General features: G+C 40.6%; 1 protein-coding gene across 1 annotated transcript in view; it reads left to right on the top strand.

Annotated features, from left to right (window-relative positions):
- Nucleotides 1-23,692, top strand: part of RFWD3 (ring finger and WD repeat domain 3) — a 40,832-nt gene extending 17,140 nt beyond the window's left edge. Inside the window, exons 4-13 of the mRNA XM_082677780.1 lie at nucleotides 1,196-1,293; nucleotides 4,689-4,883; nucleotides 4,983-5,074; nucleotides 8,959-9,073; nucleotides 9,571-9,799; nucleotides 12,273-12,423; nucleotides 16,009-16,185; nucleotides 17,788-18,002; nucleotides 19,284-19,495; nucleotides 21,101-23,692. Coding sequence (XP_082533906.1) covers nucleotides 1,196-1,293; nucleotides 4,689-4,883; nucleotides 4,983-5,074; nucleotides 8,959-9,073; nucleotides 9,571-9,799; nucleotides 12,273-12,423; nucleotides 16,009-16,185; nucleotides 17,788-18,002; nucleotides 19,284-19,495; nucleotides 21,101-21,244 — 1,628 coding nt within the window. The 3' untranslated portion in view covers nucleotides 21,245-23,692. The remainder of the gene's footprint in view (nucleotides 1-1,195; nucleotides 1,294-4,688; nucleotides 4,884-4,982; nucleotides 5,075-8,958; nucleotides 9,074-9,570; nucleotides 9,800-12,272; nucleotides 12,424-16,008; nucleotides 16,186-17,787; nucleotides 18,003-19,283; nucleotides 19,496-21,100) is intronic.
- The last annotated feature ends 484 nt before the right edge of the window (nucleotides 23,693-24,176 follow it).

The raw sequence follows: 24,176 nt of genomic DNA, 5'->3' as shown, positions 1-24,176 counted from the left end.
CTCAAAAAGAAAAATAACTAAAAATTAAGATTACTATCTTGACCATTAATGGAAGCTGTGAAAGGTTGTTGAGGAACCAGATAGTCTAGGGGTCAGACTGACATCACCTGAACCCAGTATAAGCCTCCTGGTGTACTGCTATCAGAAGCACAAAACCTAAGTTTCTTGCTGCCCTTCCTCTTTCCAAAAAACAGAATTCAATCTACAAAATCATCTAGGTCTAACGGCCAGTTTATAGGAAAGGCAGGCAGTGAAGCAGTAAGTAAGGAATACCACGGGAAGCAATCAGCCAAATCCAGGATGTAGGACATTTCATAAGACAAATGACCAAATCTCCCTCAACAAATCAGTGACAAGGAGGGGATAGAAATAAGTGAAGGAGAATTGTTATAAATGAAAAAGACTTAAGAGACATAACAATCCAAGCTCACTGTTTGAAGATCTTGTTTGGATCCTGATTGGAATAAATCTATTGTAAAGAGCAACTGTAAAGCAATTGGGAGGGACTTCCCTGGTGGTCCAGTGGTTAAGACTCTACGCGGGGCATGGGTTTGTTCCCTGGTTGGGGAAGATCCTGCATGCCTCACTATGTGGCCACAAAACAACAACTGGGAAATTTTGAGTACAAACTGGGTGCCTGGGATGGTATTAAAGGATTATTGTTAACTTTTTTAGATATAGTATTGTTAATTTTGTTAGGTATAGTGTTTATGTAAAAAAAAAAAAGTCCTTATCAGTGAGTGTTACAAAAGTTTTTACAAGTGAAACCACATTTTAGGGTTTGTTATTAGGAAAGAAAATAAAGGGAATGGGGGCTTATTTGGAACAAGATTGGAAAAATATTATTTTTGAAATTGGGTGATGGGTACTTGTGGGTTAGTTTACTATTCTGTCTACATTTAAAAATTAATTCATTGGGACTTCCTTGGCGGTCCAGTGGTGGGGACTCCATGCTTCCACTGCAGGAGGCTTGGGTTCAGTCCGCAGTCAGGAAACTAAGATCCCACGTGCTGCACAGCGAAAAAAAAAAGGATTCATTGATGCTACTTGGGGAAATTGTCATTCCTTTTACATCAACAGTATCAATTAGAAATGGAAAGCTGTGGTGAGTCAGGCTCTCCTGCTAGCCTCATACCTGACTTATGTCTTCTTTTATATATTACCTATCCCATCATTTCTGGAAACGACTTGGCAGAGCAACTAGGAGGTAACGACTTGGCAGAGCAACTCGGAGATATCTCAACAGAGCAAGAAGTTACATGTATTGGTGGACGAGAGACTCTCCCCAAACAGGTAATATGAACATCCTTTTAAATGAGAGGTTTCTATTTACATTTAAAAAGGCAGCTGCAGATTAAAGTAGAAAACCCACAGACTTTGTAGGCAGGGGGTCCAGGTGTAGATCCTATACAAGTTACTCATTATTTGTGTGACTGCCTCCCCTTAGGTTTAAAAACATGGAGTAGGGGAAGATGTGAGGAGAACTTGTCCTGTCCACCTAAGAAGGTTAAGTATCAGTTTAAGTAGTAGATATGAATGCAGTTTATGAACTGTATGGCAGAAAGATTGCTATGAGATAAACAGTTTTTATTTTTAAAAATTACAGATATCACTGTCCTCAATATGAGACTTATTTATACCAACTATGGACCCTGCCAGTTCCAAAACATCATTGATTCACTTTTTGCAAGTTTCTATTTTTATTCATTCTCTCTAGAAAAGTTACTCTCATATAAATTTACTTATGTGTATAAATGTTGTTTCTTTATTGAAATATAGTTGATGTACAGTATTATGTTAGTTTCAAGTGTACTGCAAAGTGACTTGACATTTGCATACATTATGAAGTGATCACCACAATAAGTTTAGTAAGCATCTATCCCCATATAAAGTTATTACAATATTATTGACCACATTTTTCATGCTATGTATTACATCCCCATGGTTTATTATTTTATAACTGGAGGTTAGTACCTCTTAATCCCGTTCACCTATTTTGCCATAGCCCACTCCCCTTCCCTCTGGCACTCACCCATTTATTCTCTGTGTCTCTTAGTCTGGGTTTTTTTGTTTTGTTTTATTTTTCAGATTCCACATGTAAGTGAGATTATATGCTATTTGTCCACACTCCATACTGTTTCCTATAGTGGGTGCACCAATTTACATTCCCACCAACAGTGCATGAGTGTTCCTTTTTCTCCACATCCTCGCCAATGCTTGTTATTTGTTGTCTTTTTGATGATAGCCATTCTGATGGATATAAGGTGGTATCTCTTTGTGGTTTTAATTTGCATTTCCCTTATAATTAGTCATGCTGAGCATCTTTTCTTTTTATGTGTCTGTTGGCTGTTTCTTTGGGAAAATGTCTGTTCGTGTCTTTTGCCCTTTTTTTTTTTTTTTTTTTTTTTTTGCGGTATGCGGGCCTCTCACTGTTGTGGCCTCTCCCGTTGCGGAGCACAGGCTCCGGACGCGCAGGCCCAGGGGCCATGGCTCACGGGCCCAGCTGCTCCGCGGCATATGGGATCTTCCCGGACCGGGGAATGAACCCGTGTCCCCTGCATTGGCAGGCGGACTCTCAAGCGCTGCACCACCAGGGAAGCCCCTTTTGCCCATTTTTAATCAGGTGGTTTTTTTGCTGTTGAGTTGTATGAGCTCTTTGTTTATTTTGGATATTATCAAATATATCTTTTGTTAATACCTTCTCCAATTCGGTAGGCTGCCTGTTCATTTTGTTGATAGTTTCCTTTGCTGTGCAAAAACTTTAGTTTGATGTAGTCCTGTTTGTTTATTTTTGCTTGCTTCCCTTGCCTGAGGAGACATATTCAAAAAAAATACTGCTGGGACTGATGTCAAAGAGCCTATTGCCTGTGTTTTCTTCTAGAAGTTTTATGGTTTCAGGTCTTATATTTAAATCTTCAGTCCATTTTGAGGTTACTTTTGTATATGATGTGAGAAAGTAGTCCAGTTTGATTTTTTTGCATGTAGTTGTCCAGATTTCCCAACACCATTTATTGAAGAGGCTGTCTTTTCCCCATTGTCTATTCTTGCCTCTTTTGTTCGTAAATTAATTGCCCATATAAGTGTGGCTTTATTTCTGGGCTCTCTGTTCTGTTCCATTGATCTATATGTCCACTTATGTGATAGTACCATACTGTTTTGATTACTGTAGTTTTGTAGTATAGTTTGAAATCAGGGAGTGTAATGTTTCCAACTTTGTTCCTCTTTCTTGAGATTGCTTTGGCTATTTGGAGTTTTGTGTTTCCATACAAATTTTAGAATTGTTTATTCTAGTTCTGTGAAAAATGTTATTCATATTTTGACAGGGATTGCATTGAATCTATAGATTACCTGGCGGGGATATGATTATTTTAACAGTGTTAATTTTTCCAATCCATGAGCATAGTATATCTTTACATTTGTTTGTGTTGTCTTCAGTTTCTTTCATCAGTGTCTTATAATTTTCAGAGTACAGGTCTTTTACCTCTTCAGTTAGATTTATTTCTAAGTATTTTGTTCTTTTTGATGTAGTTCACAAATGGGATTATTTTCTTAATTTCTCTTTCTGATAGTTCATTTTTAGTGTGTAGAAATGCAACAGATTTCTGTAGATGAATTTTGTATCCTTCAACTTTACTGAATTCACTTAAATGTTCTATCTTAAAATTCACACAAGAGGGATTATATAATATCCTGTTCTGGGACTGGTTCCTTTTCCCCCAACTTACTGCATTTTGGAGAGCCTTTTAGTGTCAGTACATAAAATTGAATCTCATTCTTATTGGTAGTAATAGCTGCACAGTGTTTTTACATAGGAATACATTTTTAGTTAACTCTTCCCTTGCCATGTACATTATGGTTGTTCCCTTTTTCTTTATTTCTTTGTCGTTGCTGTTGCTTCGTAATAAGATCATGCTGCACTGAGCATCTTTGTACTATTGTCTTGGCAAATATTTGTGATTATATTCATGGGATATATTTCTAGCAGAAAGATTGCTATATCAAAGGAAAGATGTATGTATTTTTAGTTTTGATAGATAATGCCAAGTTGCCCTCAGGAAAATTTGTGCCAGTTTTACTTGCAGCAACAGTATGTAAGTATGCCCATTTCTCCCTCACCCTCAGTGCTTGGTGTCATCAGACATCTATTAGATGAAAAAGTAAAAATGTGGTCTCTTACTTGAATTTTCATTTCTTTATAAGTGAACACTTACCGACCATTTGTATTTTTGTGTGAGTTGTTTATATCCTTTCTTTTTTTCCTGGTATTTTTTTTTTCTTTATTCACATGAGCCAGGTATTTTATAGCTACTTGAATTGATTATGGACCTAATTTCCAATGTATAACAAACTTAATATTCCCTGTTGTTATTTAACTGGGTCACTTCTAGATTTGTTTTGTTTTAATATCTTCGTAAATATAGCTCCTTTTTGTCATTTGAATGAAAGAAAATCAAGAATTTTATAAGCTCAAAGGGTAATAATATTTTCATGGCTTATATTACCTTTGACCAGATTGCATTCTGGAAAGAATGGGAAGTGATTCATGGGTGTTGGGGTTTTTCTTTGGCATTTTCAATTGTGTTTGTATCATTTTTGTGTATCTTTTGTTAATTTGATAGAGTTTCACATCTTCTTCAAGACTGATTTTGCATCTTCTCTAATTTGAATGTATTCTGGTTTCCATCTAGCAGTCTCCCCAGAAGTCTAATCCTCTTCTAGCTTCTGCTTCTGTGGATGAGGAAGAAGCGGACACTTGCACAATATGTTTGGAACAGTGGACCAATGCTGGGGATCACCGGCTCTCGGCATTGCGCTGTGGGCACCTCTTTGGGTATAAGTGTATTTCTAAGTGGCTCAAAGGACAGGCACGAAAATGTCCTCAGGTAAAGACCATAGTTAAGAACTGTGCATGTGCACAGTCAACATGTTAAGTCAGGAGGATTCCTAGAACCACACTTATTGTGTCCCATTGGGCTCCTTAGTGCAACAAGAAAGCCAAGCACAGTGACATCGTTGTCCTTTATGCCCGAACCCTGAGAGCTTTGGACACTAGTGAACAGGAGCTCACAAAAAGGTAGGTGGCAAGAGTCTGCCTAGCTGGAATATTCGCTTTTGGTTCTTTGTATGCACCTCTGAAAAGGTATGAGTCACTCTTAGTGTGGTTCTGAGGCTTTCCTTGGGCTGTGACTGGGGATCTCTGGGGATCATTGGCAATCTGTCTAACACTGTGATTTATGATACATGTCTGATCATCTGAAGCATGGTTTGCTCTCCATATAGCATTAAAAATGATGATCTGGGGCTTCCCTGGTGGCACAGTGGTTAGAAACCCGCCTGCCAGTGCGGGGGACACGGGTTCGAGCCCAGGTCCGGGAAGATCCCACATGCCATGGAGCAACTGGGCCCATGAGCCACAACTACTGAGCCTGCGCTCTAGAGCCCACGAGTCACAACTACTGAAGCCCGCGTGCCTAGAGCCCATGTTCTGCAACAGGAGAAGCCACCACAATGAGAGGCCCACGTGCCACAAGGAAGAGTAGCCCCTGCTCACCACAGCTGGAGAAAGCCCACGCACAGCAACCGACCCAATGCAACCAAAAATAAATGAATGAATTAAAAAAATAAAAGGTCATAGAGAAACCTTTAGCCGTACAGTAATACCTCACACCTAGGCTGGGAAGCAGACCCAATCAGAAAGATAGCCTGGATTTTTTGTGGCCTGTCCAGATTCTTCCCTAGGGATTCATTTACTGCCTGCCTCTGCTGCTAAACACTGTGAACACTGAATCAGGGAATCCTCTGTCTTACTCTTTGTAGCCAATTCATGGCCATCTAGAACACACTCCCAAGTCTCAATCTCCTTGTCACTAGAATAGACTTAATGATACTTTTTAAAAACTGAGAATTTTTGTTTCTTGTGTCCCTAAGCCCTCCTGTAACAGTACTCTGCAAAGAAGTCTCACAAATGAGGCTTTGCACTTGTCATACAATGCAAGAAATTATCAAGATTTTGGAAGCCCATGAACAAATGCTAATAACACTACTTATAAAATATGCTCTAAGAACATTAAAGATTAAAAATACCTGCACTGGACTTCCCTAGCGGTCCTGTGGTTAACACTGCACGCTTCCACTGCAAGGGGCACAGGTTCAATTCCTGGTCAGGGAACTAAGATCCCACATGCCTCGCAGCACAGCCAAAAAAAATAAAAAGAACCTGCACTGAGAGAGTACAGGGATGTGGGTTCGCTCATGTATTACTGGTAAAAATGTACACGGGCACAAACATTTAGAGAGGCCTTTGGCAATATGCTTCAGAAGTCTAAAAGTAATTCTGCTTCAGGCATTTTTTCTAAAGAAATGATTAAGGATATGTGCAGAGATGTACTTAATAAGACTTGATTTTTGGTTAATACTCTGAGGCACATATCCTAGTTGATATATGTAGCTCTAGTTGATTCATTTTAATTTCTATATAATATTTTATTTCTCTAATTAGAGTTTACTTATATGTATTTTGTATTGGTGGACAGTTAGGTGGTTTCCAGTTTTTGTTAATATAAGCCATGCTGCAGAGAGATAGGTGAGTTTCTTTAGGTCTAGAAGTGGATTTGCTTTATCATAGGGTACGTGTAATTTCAACTTTACTAGATATTGTCAAATTGCTCTTCCAAGAGGCTATTCCAGTATATACCAGCAGCGGTGTAAGAGATTTCTCATTTTTTTTCATACCCTCACCTACTTTATATTATCAGACTTAATTTTTGCCAGTTTCATGGAGTGAAGTAGTATTTACTTTAATTTGCTTTTCCTCAATTGCGGTTGAACCTACTTTTCTATACATTGTGCTCAAATATTTTGCTCATTTATATTGAACAAAATATATTGTTTCTTACTGATTTATAGTTCTTTGTTTTCCTTATACCAACTCTTTGTTGGTTGTATACCTTGCAAATGTCATCTTCTAGTTTATGGTTTGTCTCTTTAACTTGTCTATTGTATCTTTTGTTGAACACAAGTTTTTAATTTTAGTGTAGTCATTTATCAGTCTCTCGTTTTGTGTGTTTTTGTCCCTACTACATTACAATCATGGAGACATAATATCTTCTTTTAAATGTTTTTTTTTTTTTTTTTAATAAATTTTTTCTTTTGGCTGCATTGGGTCTTTGTTGCTGCGTGTGGGCTTTCTGTAGTTGTGGCACGCGAGGGCTACTCTTCGTTCCGGTGCACGGGCTTCTCATTGTGGCGCCTTATCTTGTTGAGCACGGGCTCTAGGTGAACGGGCTCAGTAGTTGTGGCGCATGGGCTTAGTTGCTCTGTGGCATGTGGGATCTTCCTGGACCAGGGCTTGAACCCATGTCCCCTGCACTGGCAGGCAGATTCTTAACCACTGTGCCACCAGGGAAGCCCCTTTTAAATGTCTTTAAAAGCTTTAGTTTTTACACTAGTTTTTAGTCTACCTAAAATCTAGTTTTATGGATGACCACAATTGTATTAATTGTTAAAATTAATAATTTAAAAACTAATAAATAATTTTAAATTAATAAATAAAAATTTATATAGAAATGTTCTTTCTATATAAATTTCCATTGCTACCTCTATCCTAAATTAGGTTTCTATATTATGAATGGACTACTCTGTTGTTCCGGGGTCTGTTTGTTAATTCCTGCACCAGTACTTCAATTTAGTCTTTCCAGCTGTGAATATTATATAATATCCTTTCACTTATTCCCTGTTTCATTTGTGTCTTTTATAACTGTGTTTTGCTTCTTAAAGGCCTTAACTTTATTCCTAGGTTGCTGTTGTTAGAATGCTATTTCGAATGAATTTTTTTCTGTTATATTTACTAGTCAGTTATCTGGTATATGGGGAATGCTGTTGATCTAATTTCTTGATCTTGACTACAGCAGCCTTGCTGAACTCTAATAGTTTGTGGGTTCTCTTGAATTATAAGAGCCACTTTATCCCTTCCTTTCTAATTTTCATCTTTTTTTCTCTCCTGTCTCATTGGAGTGGAAATTTCTTTTTTTGCATTTCATATTTTGAAACATTCAGATTTATGATTTTTATTCCTGGTGAATGTGTCCTTTCATTACACATTGTTCCTCTTTACGCCTATTCATCCTTTTTAATTCTAATCAGTCTTTTTTTTAACATTCGCCTAGTGTATACTTTCTATCTTTTTAACTTAAGCCTCTTTTTAAATTTTATTTATTTATTTATTTTTGGCTGCATTGGGTCTTCATTGCTGCACGCGGGCTTTCTCTAGTGGGGGCTACTCTTTGTTGTGGTGTGCGGGCTTCTCACTGCGGTGGCTTCTCTTGTTGTGGAGCGCAGGCTTCAGTAGTTGTGGCATGCGGGCTCTAGAGTGCAGGCTCAGTAGTTGTGGCACATGGGCTTAGTTGCTCCGTGGCGTGTGGGATCTTCCCAGACCAGGGCTCGAACCCATGTCCCCTGCACTGGCAGACAGATTCCTAACCACTGTACCACCAGGGAAGTCCAGCCTCTTTTTATAGTGTTCTTTAATTTGAATATCTGATGAACAACCAGTACCTTATTTTCTTTTTATCCAGTAGATAACCTTGGTCTTTTAACAGGTCATTTTTACTCTTTTATAATTTGGCTCTAACTCAAGCAGTGAGCTTGGCTGTAATCCCTCATTTTGCATTTTAGGTCCCCATTCCCTAGTAAGAGCCAGATTCCTAGTCATCACTGCCTACTTCAACACTGAGACCCACCCCAGTAGGCTCATGAGTTCAGCCCTGCATGCTACTTTCCTGTAGTGTTTCTGGGTAGTGTTTCTGGGCTTGAGAGATTTTTCACTTGTTATATTTTATTCACTATCGTGACATATTTACAGCAAAGTGTATATCATAGCATGAATTTACTATGTCATCTTGATGCGAAGTCTTCTGTAGCCTTTCTAATCTCCACCTGTTGCTGGCTTTCCCCCTCTAGTTCCTTAGAAGAGGAGAAGATGCTAAGGAAGAAGGCTGAGTTAGAATCGGCACAGTGCCGGCTCCAGCTTCAAGTCCTCACTGAGGAATGCACTAAGCTTCACAGTCATGTTCAGGTAAGTTTGCCTTCTCTAATCCAAAGAACTTTTGGAGTAGGAATTAAGAAGGCATCTAAATATTATTTAGTTTCATCTCAGATACGAATAGGATTTACCAGGTTTTTCAGGAAGTAAACATGATCAACTCTTTATTTCTGATTAGGGCTTATATACATGCTTTATGATGAATTCTACTGCAGTGTGAATTATTTAAAAATTGAACAGCCACCTGATAATCAAAACTTGTTTAAGTCATTTCACTTCCTTGAATCTACCAATTAAATGAGAATTTCAGACAAAATGACCATTAAGGACTTTCAGTGCTTTATGATTCCATGCTCTCCCTATTTCAATTGCTTGTTGAAATATTGTGAAAACTGCAGCAGTTCTTCAGGATTCATGTTAACATTTTCTCGTAAAGGATAAGAAGTATCCTTGTATTAGGTCAAGGAATTGTGTATGAGGGGAATACCAAACGAAAAAGCTTCACATTTACAAAATCCTTTTCGTTTTAGGACTTGAAAAAACTTATTGTGCAGCATCAGAGTGAGATTTCACAGCTGACCGGGAGTTCCCAAGCACGTTTCCTAAGCAGCCTGTCCTCCAGCCAGAGCCAACACAAGTACCATTTCCAGAAGGCATTCACAGTGTCTCAAACAGGAAACTGCCGAGTCATGACATACTCTGATGCTCTGAGCTGCCTGGTAGTATCACAGCCTTCTCCTCAGGCCTCCTTCCTTCCAGGTGAATAGTCCAGAACCTCAGGTGGTTTTGTTTTTGTTTTGTTTTAAGGAACATTTATTTATTTATTTTTTGGCTGCGTTGGGTCTTCGTCGCTGCACGTGGGGTTTCTCTAGTTGCGGCGAGAGGGGGTTACTCTTCATCGTGGTGCATGGGCTTAAGAGATGCAGTGGCTTCTCTTGCTGCAGAGCACGGGCTCTAGGCACGCAGGCTTCAGTACTTGTAGCTTGTGGGCTGTAGAGTGCAGGCTCAGTAGTTGTGGCACACAGGCTTAGTTGCTCCGCGGCATGTGGGATCTTCACGGACCAGGGTTCAAACCCGTGTTGCCTGCGTTGGCAGGCGGATTCTTAACCACTGCACCACCAGGGAAGTCCCCAGAACCTGTTTTTATGTTCATTTTTGGACTCTATTTCTCTCCTCCCTTCTTGAAGAATCCAGGACTCACTAGTAGGTGAACACTGTCCACAGCCCACCAAATCACTTTTTCCTAGTCACTTCCCTGTTAATACAGATACTTTAGGGTACTGCAAAGATGTCTGTACTGTCTATTGACGTCATTCTGTAAATTTGTTCACCAAAAGGGTAGAGATACTGAACCATGGTAAAGTGAGAGAAGATGTACTTAGAAGTGTGGGTTGTCCAAGGATAAGAACATCATTCCTGTACGTTCCACTAAAGTACAGGTTCATTTTAGACTAGAAATATTTGAAAAAACACTACCCCAAGCTCTAATTCAAGTTAAAACAAGATTTAATGCTTATTTTCAGTAGTGTTCAAATTGACAAATTCCAAATAAAAGAATTTGGGAACATTATTATTTTATTAATATTATACTGCTTTTCTCTTTTTTGTGTCCTTTCCAAGCTTAATTTTAGGTTGTCTTAATGTTGAAAACCAAATCTCACATGCCCAGTGTTGTAGATGTTTTTCCTGCTGTCTTCAGCGTATGATTTCTGTCAACTGTCAGGTCCCTTTGCTTCAGCCTGATTTCTTGTCCCCCGACTTAGAAGTTACATTCAAATGCTTCAAAACTACGTCCCCCACACTTAGGTATATATAGGATTGGTGGTGGAATCCCTAGATTATCTTATATTTCTCTTTTCACTAATATTACCTATGAGTTGAGAGGCTATCAGGAGGCTCCAATTGAGGGGAAAGTAAAAGGATTGTTTATAATGTTCCTATATCCCATTCTAGATTTTAATAAAAAGATTTATCATCATATAAAACCTTCCCCATTAATTGGAAAAATACTTATTTCTTCCAGTTGTTTCCCCAAATTGGGTGTGATCTGTTCCTTTATTTCTTAATGTGTCTATTCCATACTGCACAGCTAGCTCTTCCTGATAGACTGATGATGCTAATTTCCTCTTGTTTCCTTTAATGATTAACTAGGCAAATACTCATGTTCCCTTGTTGATTTAAAGCCTGTAGTTTCTGTGTTTGTTTCTCTGGCTCTCCTAATTCTGTTTCAGGAGAAAACACAGTAAACTTTCTCTCACTTTTTCCCCTAGTGAAGCAGAAGTGTGATCTTGAATCTAGGATTTGACAAATTTTGTTTGTGTATAACTCAGGTAAAATAGATACTTGGTAAAAATAAATGTATTATCATAACCTTGTAAGAAAACAGAGTAACAAATTTAAAAGGACAAGTTTTTGGCTTTCTTTTCCTCTCTTGGAATGGTATACATTGATTAGCATACTTGATGTCATCTGTTTTCATTCTGTTTCAGGAATATGTAACATATCTTGACCACCTGACACAGAAATTACTTATCTCCATTCTTTATTGTTCACTATCTGTTCTACATCTTGAGTATCTGTGGTTCAGGTGGAATAGTGTCTTTCTGTCTCTCTCTCCCCCAACAGCTTTATTATTAAAGTATAATTGACGTGCAATAAACTGCACATACTTAACGTGGTGTACCATTTGGTGAGTGTTGATATATGTATACACTCCTGAAACCATCGCCACAGTCAAGATAATGAACATATCTATCACCCTGAAAGTTTGCTCAAGCCCTTTTGTAATCCATCATCCACCTGTCCCTCCCTCCTCTCCCCATCCCCAGGCAACCACGTTCTGTCATGATAGATCAGTTTATATTTTCTAGAATTGTACATAAATGGAACCATACAGTGTTACTCTTTTTTTGTCTGGCTTTTTTCAACATAACTTTTTAAAGATTATCCATATTATTGTGTCTATCAGTAGTTCATTTCTTTTTATTTTTGGGTAGTATTCCATTGTATGTATATACAGTGGTTTATTATTCACTTATTGATAGATATTTGGGATGGAATGTATTTTTTAAGATAAATTAGAACCCCGGGGAATTTTTATTTTCTTTGTTTGACTAGCTTTTTCCCAGAGACATGCCAAGAAAGGTGAAGAAAGGACCTACTTGAAATGGTAGTTTGCTTTGCCCTAAATTGACTTTCAGTGATCTGTTTCACTCTCTCGTATCTTTGGCAGGCTTTGGTGTTAAGATGTTGAGTACTGCCAACATGAAAAGCAGTCAGTATATTCCCGTGCATGGCAAACAGATACGTGGACTGGCTTTCAGCAGTCGATCCAAAGGCTTACTTCTCTCTGCTTCCCTAGACAACACTATTAAACTGACCAGGTGAGTGCTTTGTGGGGAAGATGGGCCCTAGGTTGCCTAGGGTTGAATAGTGTGGAAATTAGTTATCTGTGTTATGATGACCTTGGCTTTTGTGGGGGTGGGATGGGAGATGTCTAAGGCATTGTCTTCTCAGATCCAGCTTCATTGAATTTAAAATGTATTGCTTTAAAAAGTGGATACAGCTGGTGACAAAACAGAACATGTGGTGTTCCATCTCCTTAAAATTATATATGTTACAAAATATATCTTAAGTCATGCAGATGAGAGTAACACCCTAGAGTTGGTAGAATGACAATATGGAGGGAACCTTGGTACTGACACCGTGGAGTCACCATACTAGCTTGGGACTGCTTATTCCTTGTCTGTTCCCGGATCGTTGTGCCTAACAGAAATGCCTACCAGGAACTCATTGTCCTGGGTGCCATGATGACTGCTCTCATCAGTAACTACATTTTATCAGTAGTCAGTTACTACATTTTATCTTTCACATGCTCTGCAAGTACCCTGAACCAGATCTGAGTGTGCTCCATGCCTTTATCTTTTAGAAAGTTGTTCTAACCCACACACCTATGGCCACCTAATCTATGACAAAGGAGGCAAGAATATAGAATGGAGAAAAGACAGCCTCTTCAATAAGTGTTGCTGGGAAGACTGGACAGCTACATGGAAAAGAATGAAATTAGAACACTCCCTAACACCATACACAAAAATAAACTCAAAATGGATTAAAGACTTAAATTTAAGGCCAGACACTTTAAAACTCTTAGAGGAAAACATAGGCAGAGGACTACCCTGGGGGTGCATAAGAATCTGCCTGCCAATGCAGGGGATATGGGTTCGAGCCGTGGTCCAGGAAGATCCCACATGCCATGGAGCAGCTAAGCCCGTGCGCCGCAACTAAGCCCGTGCACCACAACTAATGAGGCTGCGCTCTAGAGCCCGCAAGCCACGTCTACTGAGCCCGCATGCCACGACTACTGAGCCAGCACACCTGGAGCCTGTGCTCCACAACAAGAAAAGCCACCGCAATGAGAAGCCTGCACACCGCAACAAAGAGTAGCCCCTGCTCACCGCAACCAAAGAAAGCCCATGTGCAGCAACAAACCCCAATGCAGCCAAAAAGAAATAAGTAAATAAATAAACTTATTGTTTTTAAAAAAACAAAAACATAAGCAGAACACTCTTTGACATAAATCACAGCAAGATCTTTTTTTTTTTTTTCTTGGCGGTACGCGGGCCTCTCACTGTTGTGGCCTCTCCCGTTGTGGAGCGCAGGCTCAGCGGCCATGGCTACGGGCCTAGCCGCTCCGCGGCATGTGGGATCTTCCCGGACCGGGGCACAAACCCGTGTCCCCTGCATCAGCAGGCGGTCTCTCAACCACTGCGCCACCAGGGAAGCCCGCAAGATCTTTTTTGACCCACCGCCTAGAGTAATGAGAATAAAAACAAACAAAAGGGACCTAATTAAACTTAAAAGCTTTTGTACAGCAAAGGAAACTATAAGACAAAAAGACAACCCTCAGAATGGGAGAAAATATTTGCAAATGAAGCAGCTGACAAAGGATTAATCTCCAAAATACACAAACAGCTCATGCAGCTCAATATCAAAAAAACAAATAACCCAGTCAAAAAATGAGCGGAAGACCTAAGTAGACATTTCTCCAAAGAAGACATACAGATAGATGGCCAACCATGAAAAGATGCTCAACATCACTAATTATTAGAGAAATGCAAATCAAAACTATAATGAGGCATCACCTCACACTGGTCAGAATGGCCATCATCAAAAAATCTACAAACAGTAAATGCTGGAGAGGGTGTGGAGAAAAGGGAACCCTCCTGCACTGTTGGTGGGAATGTAAGTTGATACAGCCACTATGGAGAACAGTATGGAGGTTCCTTAAAACACTAAAAATAGAACTACCATACGACCCAGCAATCCCACTACTGGGCATACACCCAGAGGAAACCATAATTCAAAAAGACACATGCTGCAGACTTCCCTGGTGGCACGGTGGTTAAGAATCCGCCTGCCAATGCAGGGGACACGGGTTCAAGCTCTAGTCCAGGAAGATTCCACATGCCACGGAGCAACTAAGCCCATGTTGTACGACTACTGAGCCTGTGCTCTAGAGCCCGTGAGCCACAACTACTGAGCCCATGTGCCACAACTACTGAAGCCCACACGCCTAGAGCCTGTGCTCCACAACAAGAGAAGCCACTGCAATGAGAAGCCAGTGCACCGCAACAAAGAGTAGCCCCCGCTCAGTGCAACTAGAGAAAGCCCGCGCACAGCAGCGAAGACCCAATGCAGCCAATAAATAAATTAATTAATTGAAAAAAAAGAAAGACACATGCACTCCAGTGTTCATTGCAGCTCTATTTACAGTAGCCAGGACACGGAAGCAACCTAAATGTCCATCAACAGAGGAATGGATAAAGAAGATGTGGTACGTATATACAATGGAATATTATTCAGCCATAAAAAGAAACGAAATTGGGTCATTTGTAGAGACATGGATGGACCTAGAGACTGTCATGCAGAGTGAAGTAAGTCAGAAAGAGAACAACAAATATATTAACACATATATGTGGAATCTAGAAAAATGGTATAGATGATCTTATTTGCAAAGCAGGAATAGAGACACAGACATAGAGAACAAATGTATGGATACCAAGGGGGAAAATAAGGGGGTGGGAGGAATTGGGAGATTAGGATTGACATATATATACACTATTGCTATTATGTATAAAATAGGTAACTAGTGAGAACCTACTCTATAGCACAAGGAACTCTACTCAGTGCTCTCTGGTGACCTAAATGGGAAGGAAATCCAAAAAAGAAGGTATCTATGTATACGTATAGCTGATTCCTTTTGCTGTACAGTAGAAACTAACACAAGATTGTAAAGCAACTATACTCCAATGAAAATTAATTTTTTTAAAAAAAGTAGTTCTGATTAGATGTCTCTTAGTTGGCTTCTTATTTAATTTCTGCAGCTAAATCTGAGGGACATCATGATGCCTGCTCCAGGCCTGATATACCTTTTGACTTTTCAAGAATGCTTCAGCTTAATTTTACCCCAAAAATCAATGTACCGTTATGTTATATGTGTATCTATATGCTATGACTTATTTTAGTAGTGTTGAAAAATAGGGGGAGAAAGAAAGGTTAAATAACAAAGTGTTATTAATGACTACCTCTGGATGATTGGATTATAATTTATTTTTATTTTTCTTATATGTATTTTCTAATTTTTCAATATTAAATATTGATTACCTGTGTAATAGGTAGCTATGGAGAAGGTAATAGGGGTAGAGTAGGGAATGTACTGTCTATCTGTCCCTTTAACTTATTCTTTTACTTCCTTACAGCTCAGGAGGGAAACCTGTGTCCCCCAAAACAAATATTTTGGCATTAAAAGGAGTTATCTGGGCAGTCCCTAGGGGAAATTGGGAATCCAGATAGTTTTGGTGTGTGGTTATGTTCTTAAAGGATCATCATTAAAATGATAATCTTTACATCTTTCTTCTGTATTTGATTTTTGTAATGCATAGTTGTAAAAGTCTTTTTTAACTCCACAGCCTGGAGACAAATACTGTGGTCCAGACTTACAATACTGGACGTCCTGTCTGGAGCTGCTGCTGGTGTCTTGATGAAAACAATTACATGTATGCTGGATTGGTCAACGGTTCAATTCTGCTGTATGACCTTCGAAACACAAGCTCTCATATCCAGGAGTTAGCACCTCAGAAAGCTAGGTAGGGAGCCACCTGTAGGTAACAGCTTTCTCTTAGACTGTTATTGTGTTAATCCTGTCTTTTGAGAGTGTTTCACAGTTGATCAGAATTCCTAACAGAGGGCAGTTCTCTGAGTCCACTGATCTATTCTCACTTCAGAATCAGTAACATCCTTAGAGTTTGTGTTCATGATAGTTCATATGGTAGAAAGTTCTGGTACCAAATATAACCAGATTCACCCAACATGCCAAAATGAAATCAGATCTATGTTCAGAGCCCAGCTCCACCATTTATGAGCTGTGTGACCTTGGTCACATTTCTTGGCCTGTTATGAGCTTCATCTGTGAAATATGGTTAGCACAGTCTTGCTTTAATAGACACATGTCTAACACACAGGAAGAGATCAGTAAAGAGCAGCCCAATAAAAAGTGATTTAAAACTTCCCTAATCCACAGCTGAACCATATTACTATGATTTATCCATTTATAATCCAGTTATAGAGTTGGGAGGTTTTTGAAGTTGGCCCAGGTTCTGAGGATGGGTAGCCACCAGCATCACTTTGGCTCTTCAGAGTGTACTAAAAGGGGGGTAGAGCAATCTAAACATAAAGATATCACTATAGTAATAATTGTTTACTGAAACCTAGCCTCAACACTGTGGGGTCTTCTTTTCGTTTGGGTTGAGTGGAATCGTTCTTCAGTGATGTGGTTCATGGGCCTGAAGGTGACTGATGTAAGTTTATACAAATACGAACTCCAGGCAAACAATGTGACTGCCATCGATATAGAGGATCCACGTAGAGTAGACAATAAAATACAGCAAATAGCAAGGGATGAATATGTATTCGTTTTTGTTTTAGTTTGCTTAGGTTAGCTTCATTATGACAAGGAAATGAAACAAAGCAGGCCATGTGATCACTTTGGCAGCTTCAGCAGAAACGAGTTCATAGGAACATAGTCTGTAGGCTAATATTTCTGAGAGAACTCTTGGCATGCAGTCTGGGTCATATGATTGCAGAAAGACATTTAGAAAATCTCTAAAGAAACAATCCTGTTTCTGAATTAAAATGTGGTTGCTTTAGGCTGTTTTGTTTTTTGGCCGTGCCACACAGCTTGTAGGATCTTAGTTCCCTGACCAGTGGTTGAACCTGGGCCCACAGCAGTGAATGCCCAGATTCCTAACCACTGGACTGCCAGGGAATTCCCTAGGCTGGATTTTAATTGAGGGGGTCTGTCAACTACAGCTTGGAAGCTTTAGTTTATTAGATGTATAAGCTGAATTTCCTTCCTGACTTTTCTTGTGTATGTGGCTAACCCCATTTCCAGAAGCTTCACACCAATCAGATCTTGTGTTTGTAACCTTGTACTTTTAAATTTCCTAGTCCATTTTGCTTTTAGAGCATGTGGTGTCTCCTCTGAAACTGAACGTGGAATATTATATGTATGCTCTTTTGTTTCTGCAGAGTGGGTTGGTAGTTTTATCAGCTGTCAGAGGATAGTGACCCTCAGAAGTTTTTTAACCTTTTCTATAGAGTTAGGAAAGTCCTCAAGGGCTCCTGGTAGTGGGGTCTGGAGCAATCCAAGTATTGGAAGGTGAGGCATGATTTCCTTTCTTTCCCTTCAGATGCCCGCTGGTATCCCTGTCATACATACCCAGAGCTGCCTCGGCTGCATTTCCATATGGTGGGCTGTTGGCTGGAAGCTTGGAGAATGCTTCCTTTTGGGAGCTGAAAATGGGCTTTACTCATTGGCCTCATGTGCTGCCCATGGAGCCTGGGGGCTGCATAGACTTTCAGACAGAGAGCAGCAGCCGGCACTGTCTTGTGACCTACAGGCCTGGTGAGTGTTGTTCGCATGTCCTCGTGGGACCTGTGGTTTGTTTGGGAGCAGATCGGTAGAGGGGAGAAAAGGAGAGCTTGTCCTAGCCTTCAGGTGGTACTGGTAAGCCCCTCACAGACTAATAGCTCTTGCTACTACAGTGAGGACAGTGGCCCCGAGTTCTTCCATAGAGCCTGCCTCCCTTTTCCTCACTTGTGTGAACTGGGACATATTTGGCCAGGTACTCCTTGGAAGTGAATTAGCCACTTTAGGAGCCCCTGTGACTTAAGGCAGTAGTGGAATGAGGAGACCTGCTCTTGAAGCCACTGAGCTACCCTTAGATCAGTTTCATGTTTTCTACTTGCCCCTCATTTCACTTAAAAGAAAGGCCCAGATAAGGGGAGTCATGTAGAGAGCCCAGACTCTAGGCTATTAGCTGTTCTTCCTTATTTGGGGCCAACAAACATAAGTGAAGAGTAGACGGACAACTGTAGTGGCCCGAGCCAGCTGAACTTCTCATGCCCTCCAGAACCAGGACTGCAACCCTCGACTAGCAACTATGCTAAAATTCACAGGTTTTTCCTAGCTGAAAGGTATGAATCTAAATTCCTGATGAGCTATATTGATGGTCAGGCAGATGTTTTGTAAGAGATAGTCATTAAAGTGCCCAGTAACCTTGTACTTTTAAATTTCTGCTAGTTGTGGATTGACCTAAGCATTTTAAGTTTTGTTTGAGCTGAGAAGCTGCTTCAGCAGACTCTTCTTTCCCTTTTGGTTTTAGTCATCTAGGCCCTCTATCTCCAAGGATTTGCTATGACTTTAGAAAGCTTGGGGATCCCATTTTGTTCTCTAGCCTTTGTTTGCCTCCCAGCAGAACCACTTGTATATGTTTCCCCTTCTGTAATAATATGCTTTCACTTTATATGTACAGTTCCGGGGATTAATGGGGTCCTGACTTGGGGAAGGAAAAAGCCTTGTAGTCAGAACCCTCAAGGAAGACAAAAACCCAAACAGAGGTCTGGCCAGTTACAGTGATTTTCGTAAAAAGGCTAGCTCATTCTCAGAATTGTATCCCTCATATACAAAAATCTATTGTAGATAACTTGCTTCATCCTAGCCTAGGGTTCTGAATTTCATTTATGATGTATTATTTTGTTCTTGTTATGTTTGCTCTGTAGCTATTCATGATGGTTTGATAAAATTGTGCCCTTTCCACTCAACTAACTGGTAACCAAGTTCATGTATTTGGTTAATTTCTTTGGACCATCCCCATGGATCAATACTGATTTCTCTGTCTCATAGATAAAAACCACAAAACCTTACGAAGTGTACTCATGGAGATGTCCTATAAGCTGGATAATGCTGGAGAGCCAATCTGTTCCTGCAATTCTGTACAAACATTCCGTGGGGGACCCACTTGCAAACTACTGACCAAAAGTGCCATTTTCCAAAATCCAGAGAATGATGGCAGCATCCTGGTGTGTACTGGGGATGAAATGTCAAATTCTGCCCTGGTGAGTAGTCTGTCAGTTTTTTATACTGACGTATATAAAGCAAAGAGCCAAAGTTCTCCATAATTGCATGTATCCTCATACGGGTATGTGTGTGGTTGCTTAGTTTATTTTTTACACAAGTCACACTTTATTGATACATACTACTCTATAGTTTGCTCTTTCCCATTTAACTTCCTGTTTGGGATATCTTTCCATACCAATATCTTTAGATTGACCTCAATCTTTTTATGTGAGCTCTAGTGTCTCATGGGCCGTATTGTGAACCTTTTAAAAAAAGCGCTACTGAAACCTCTATAAAATAATTGATCAGGCATCAGCTTCATCAATTCAGGATGAATTTACAGTGGAGGGGTCAGCCTGTCACCACCTGAATACACTGATCAACCCTTGCATCACTGTAAATGGGTTAACCAGAAATAATTTGCCTCTTGATGTTAGGCAAAATGAAGCACACGACGCCTTCTGTGTGTTGTCCTTGAACCCATAGAGTAGCACTGTCCAATTATGTCACACGGGCCATGTGAGCACTTGAAAGTAGTTAATGTGAATGAAGAACTTAATTGTAAAATTTTTATGTAATTTAATTTAAATGTAAAGAGCCTTATGTGGCATACTGTATAACACAGGAGACTGCTTAATGCACTGTGGTGACCTAGATGGGAAGGAAATCCAAAAAAGAGGGGATATATGTATATGTATAGCTGATTCATTTTGCTGTACAGTAGAAACTAAAGCAGATGTCTTTTTTTTTTTCCTTTGGCTGCGTTGGGTCTTCGTTGCTGCACACGGGCTTTTTTCTCTAGTTGTGGCGAGTGGGTGCTACTCTTCATTGCGGTGCGCAGGCTTCTCATTGCAGTGGCTTCTCTTGTTGTGAAGCATGGGCTCTAGGCGCACGGGCTCAGTAGTTGTGGCTCACGGACTCTAGAGCGCAGACTTAGTAGTTGTGGTACACGGGCTTAGTTGCTCAGCAGCATGTGGGATCTTCCCGGACCAGGGCTCGAACCCGTGTCCCCTTCATTGGCAGGCAGATTCTTAACCACTGCGCCACCAGGGAAGTCCCAAGAAAATGTCTTTTTTTTTAGAGATGTATACTTATGTATATAAGGGTAAAATGACATGATGTCAGCAAAGAAAAAAGTAAAATCAATAAAGCATGTATGGTAAAAGCTTAGTAATCTGGGTGATGGATGGCTCATTGTACTATTGTACTTTTTATTACTTTAATCTTTTTTTTCCACAATAAAAAATTTTTTTAAAGGAGAAGAAAGCACCAGTTAGAATATAGGTTCCATGAGAGCAGAGACAGGGACTTTTTGTCTTGTTGACCCTTCTTTCCCTAAAAGAGTTCTTGGCACATAGATTGAAGGGGTGAATACTAGGCTTGGTTTTCAAATCCACTCACAGGTAGACTAATTGCTGATTTTAGTAGGTGAGGCCATACGTGACCTGTGTCAGGTGTGTTGGCTTTGTGCAACCTTGTGAAGGTTAGGGACAGTCTGTTTTGCTCCTTGCAGTGCTTTCAAAGTTGTGTGATGATAAAGAATGCAAGTCCCTAGCTGAATTGAAGGGACCTAGCTGACCTTTATCTCTGCTTTTCTTTTTTAGCTGTGGGATGCTGGCAGTGGCTCGTTGCTGCAGGAACTGCAGGCTAATCAGCCTGTCTTGGACATCTGCCCATTTCAGGTGAACCATAACAGCTACTTGGCTACCTTAACGGAGAAGATGGTCCACATCCATAGATGGGAGTGACCATGGTCTTGAAACTTGTCGGACATGCTGCTGGTTAATGTTAAATGTTGTTTGTTAGCACCTGGCAGCCCTGAGCAAGATCTGTGCTTAATGTCTGTGGCCTAGAACTTTTGGGATTGTGGCAGTGTCCATCAAAAGAGTCAGTGACTGGTACTCCATCACATTATACATTTCTTGGGGGTAAAAGCCTTCATGAATCTTCGTTGAGAATCAGTATTTTTGATCGAACTTACTGCTGAACCTCGGAGAGTATCCTCCCAGAAGTCATTTAGGATATGTGTGTGCACCAAGCATTTCCAGAGGATGTGACATCCCACCAGAGTGGTCTTGTCACTTGAGCTATATGACTTGGGAATGTGTATGTTCCTGAAGGGACTAACCATCTTTCTGATGCTGCTTGGATGCAGCCTGGATGCAAAAGAATCTTTCGTTGAACACAAGAGGGCACTGTAGAATCTTCCAAAGGATTTGATCTATTTCTGACCTTGCGGGCTGATAACCTTTTAGTAACTTGGTCTCATCCCTACAGAAGTGTGTGGTAGAGCACATCTGGTCTGCTTTGTGGCAGGAACAGTCATGTTCAGGTGTGCAGTGCTGGGATGCTGGTAAACCCAGTGATGGTGGTGGCTGATGAGCTGTAGACCCTTCCCTAATGCCGAGTGTATGGAGTTCATCACATTGTGGGAGTCAAGGAACAAGACCAGTTGTTTGAGCAGTGAGGAAGACTCACTTTTTTTTCTAGCCAGCTTAGGATCTCAGGATTGGTTTTATATAAGCCAATGCTTTGAAGGCCACTCTTTGTCTCTCTCACTAGGAAAAGATGAGCCATATGTCAGAGCTCTTACTTGAGTCTCCTAGTATGAGAGATCAGGAGCAAGGGGCTAATAACCAAGAGAGGCCTACAAAAGAGAAGCTACTCAGACTGCTGTTGAAAGCAAAAAAAGGACTTGTCTTTTCCATTTTGAAAGAGTTTCTCTCTGAATAAAGTCAACCCCTTGGAGTGAGGAGCCATTCTTGAGCGTGTTTAGAATTCCCAGGTTAAATCCTTCTCCCAGGTGAAACTGATGTTTGATTCCAAGTTCCTCTGATTTACCTCCCTTCCTAACTTTAAAAAAAAGTGTTGTTAGTTAAACAGTTATTCTCAGGAAGATAATAGTGGTTGGAGACCTATGTGGTTTGCAGGGAGATGCCCACCAGCTTTCATTTCAGCCCTGGATTGTCCAACTTTGGGAGCTGCACTTTTCTCCAATAGAGGGCTCAGTTTATATCTGTTTACTTTGCTAAAGGCTGCTCTTCTAAACTATTGTCCACAACAGAACATGTCTCAAGGTGTGTGCTCCTTGTTCTTGGGAGCAGGATGGCTAACAATGTGATTTTCTTAAATAATTGTAGAAATTTTATCATTTTTATTTTAAAACAGTTCTGACAGTCAACTCCTGAACTGTTTCCAGCATTTCTTACCAGCAAGGGGTTATTGCAGTAGATTTCCCCAGAGTTCCACATTCTAGTTGTGCTTTTAAAGAGTGGCCTCCTATTTAAGGACATCTTTCAAAAAGCCAGTTTCCAGAGCCTGGGAAAGAGCCCCCTTTTCTAGAGGAGGTGTGCCTTTTGATATGTTGATGACTAAGAATGACTACCCAGGCCTAGAGCTTCAGTGGCAGAAAAGGATTTGAATTAAAAAGCAGAGCTCGGGCTTCCCTGGTGGCGCAGTGGTTGAGAGTCCGCCTGCCGATGCAGGGGACACAGGTTCGTGCCCCGGTCTGGGAGGATCCCACATGCCGCGGAGCGGCTGGGCCCGTGAGCCATGACCGCTGAGCCTGCGCGTCCAGAGCCTGTGCTCCGCGATGGGAGAGGCCACAACAGTGAGAGGCCCACGTACCGATAAAAAAAAAAAAAAAGCAGAGCTCATCTGGTTTCAGCTGATGATAACAGAGAGGATGCAAGTGGTCAGGCCCTGGCTGTCTTTGTCTTTGGCAGAGGCAGAACCCAGGGCAGGGTTAGGATTTGACTAATGTTGAAGTACACTCAGCTGATGCTGATTAATCCCCCCAAGTGTAGGAACCAAGGGACTTGTATTACTAGGGAAGTTGGAAGAATCTCATGTCTTACCAATCCTTGCATTTCTCTAGTAAATTTAGATGTTTTAGAAGCAAATTCTTGGGACTGTGACTGATTTCTCCAAAGGAAAAAAACTTTGCCCCTGCCCCCACTCACCTCTGCCTGGCAGGAGAGATTACCTCTGTAGACCCAGACTCTGCCCCACCATGTTCCCTTACCCTGGCTCTAAGGTTGTTTTCCCATTTGAGGGTTTGGAGTTAAGCAGACTCAAAAATATTTTCTTGTTGTATATATCCTTGTACCTGCTTTGAAAACCGGACAATGGGATCTCTTCACGTTCTGTGTTTTATGTTTTAATGTTAATATGAAAATAAAGCATTTACCATGTGTACCTACTCCTGATGTCTTTTGTCTTTTTTTTTTTTGGCTGTGTTGGGTCTTAGTTGCAGCATGTGGGATCTTCATTGCCATGCACAGGCTTCTCTCTAGTTGTGGAGTGCAGGCTTCTCTTTAGTTGTGGCATGCGGGCTTTCTCATTGTGGCGCTTGGGCTCCAGTGGTAGCCCTAGAGTTGGCCATGACCCCAGTTCCTCTCATGAAGGTGGTATCCTGACGAGGTAGAGAGAGTGACAGTACTTAACATCACTAGGCAAACAATATGCGCCTTCCCTCACCTGAGTCACTTGCTGCCTGAGTCAAGGAAAGGAAACAAATACATTAGCAGATGCTAACATTTGCTTCTCTGATTAAGACCCCTCCCTCTCCCCCCCCCAAAAAAGACGTGAAATTCCTTTAGGAACCATAGTTTGTACAACTTGGCAAATTGTTGTAAGGGAGGTTGAACACCCACACTCCAGAATACTGGGTTCTTCTCT

This window comes from Grampus griseus (genome assembly GCF_964374135.1).
Source record: "Grampus griseus genome assembly, chromosome: 19".
NCBI lineage: Eukaryota > Metazoa > Chordata > Mammalia > Artiodactyla > Delphinidae > Grampus > Grampus griseus.
Note: the sequence above shows the minus strand (reverse complement) of the source record. Positions and strands in the feature narration are given on the sequence as shown.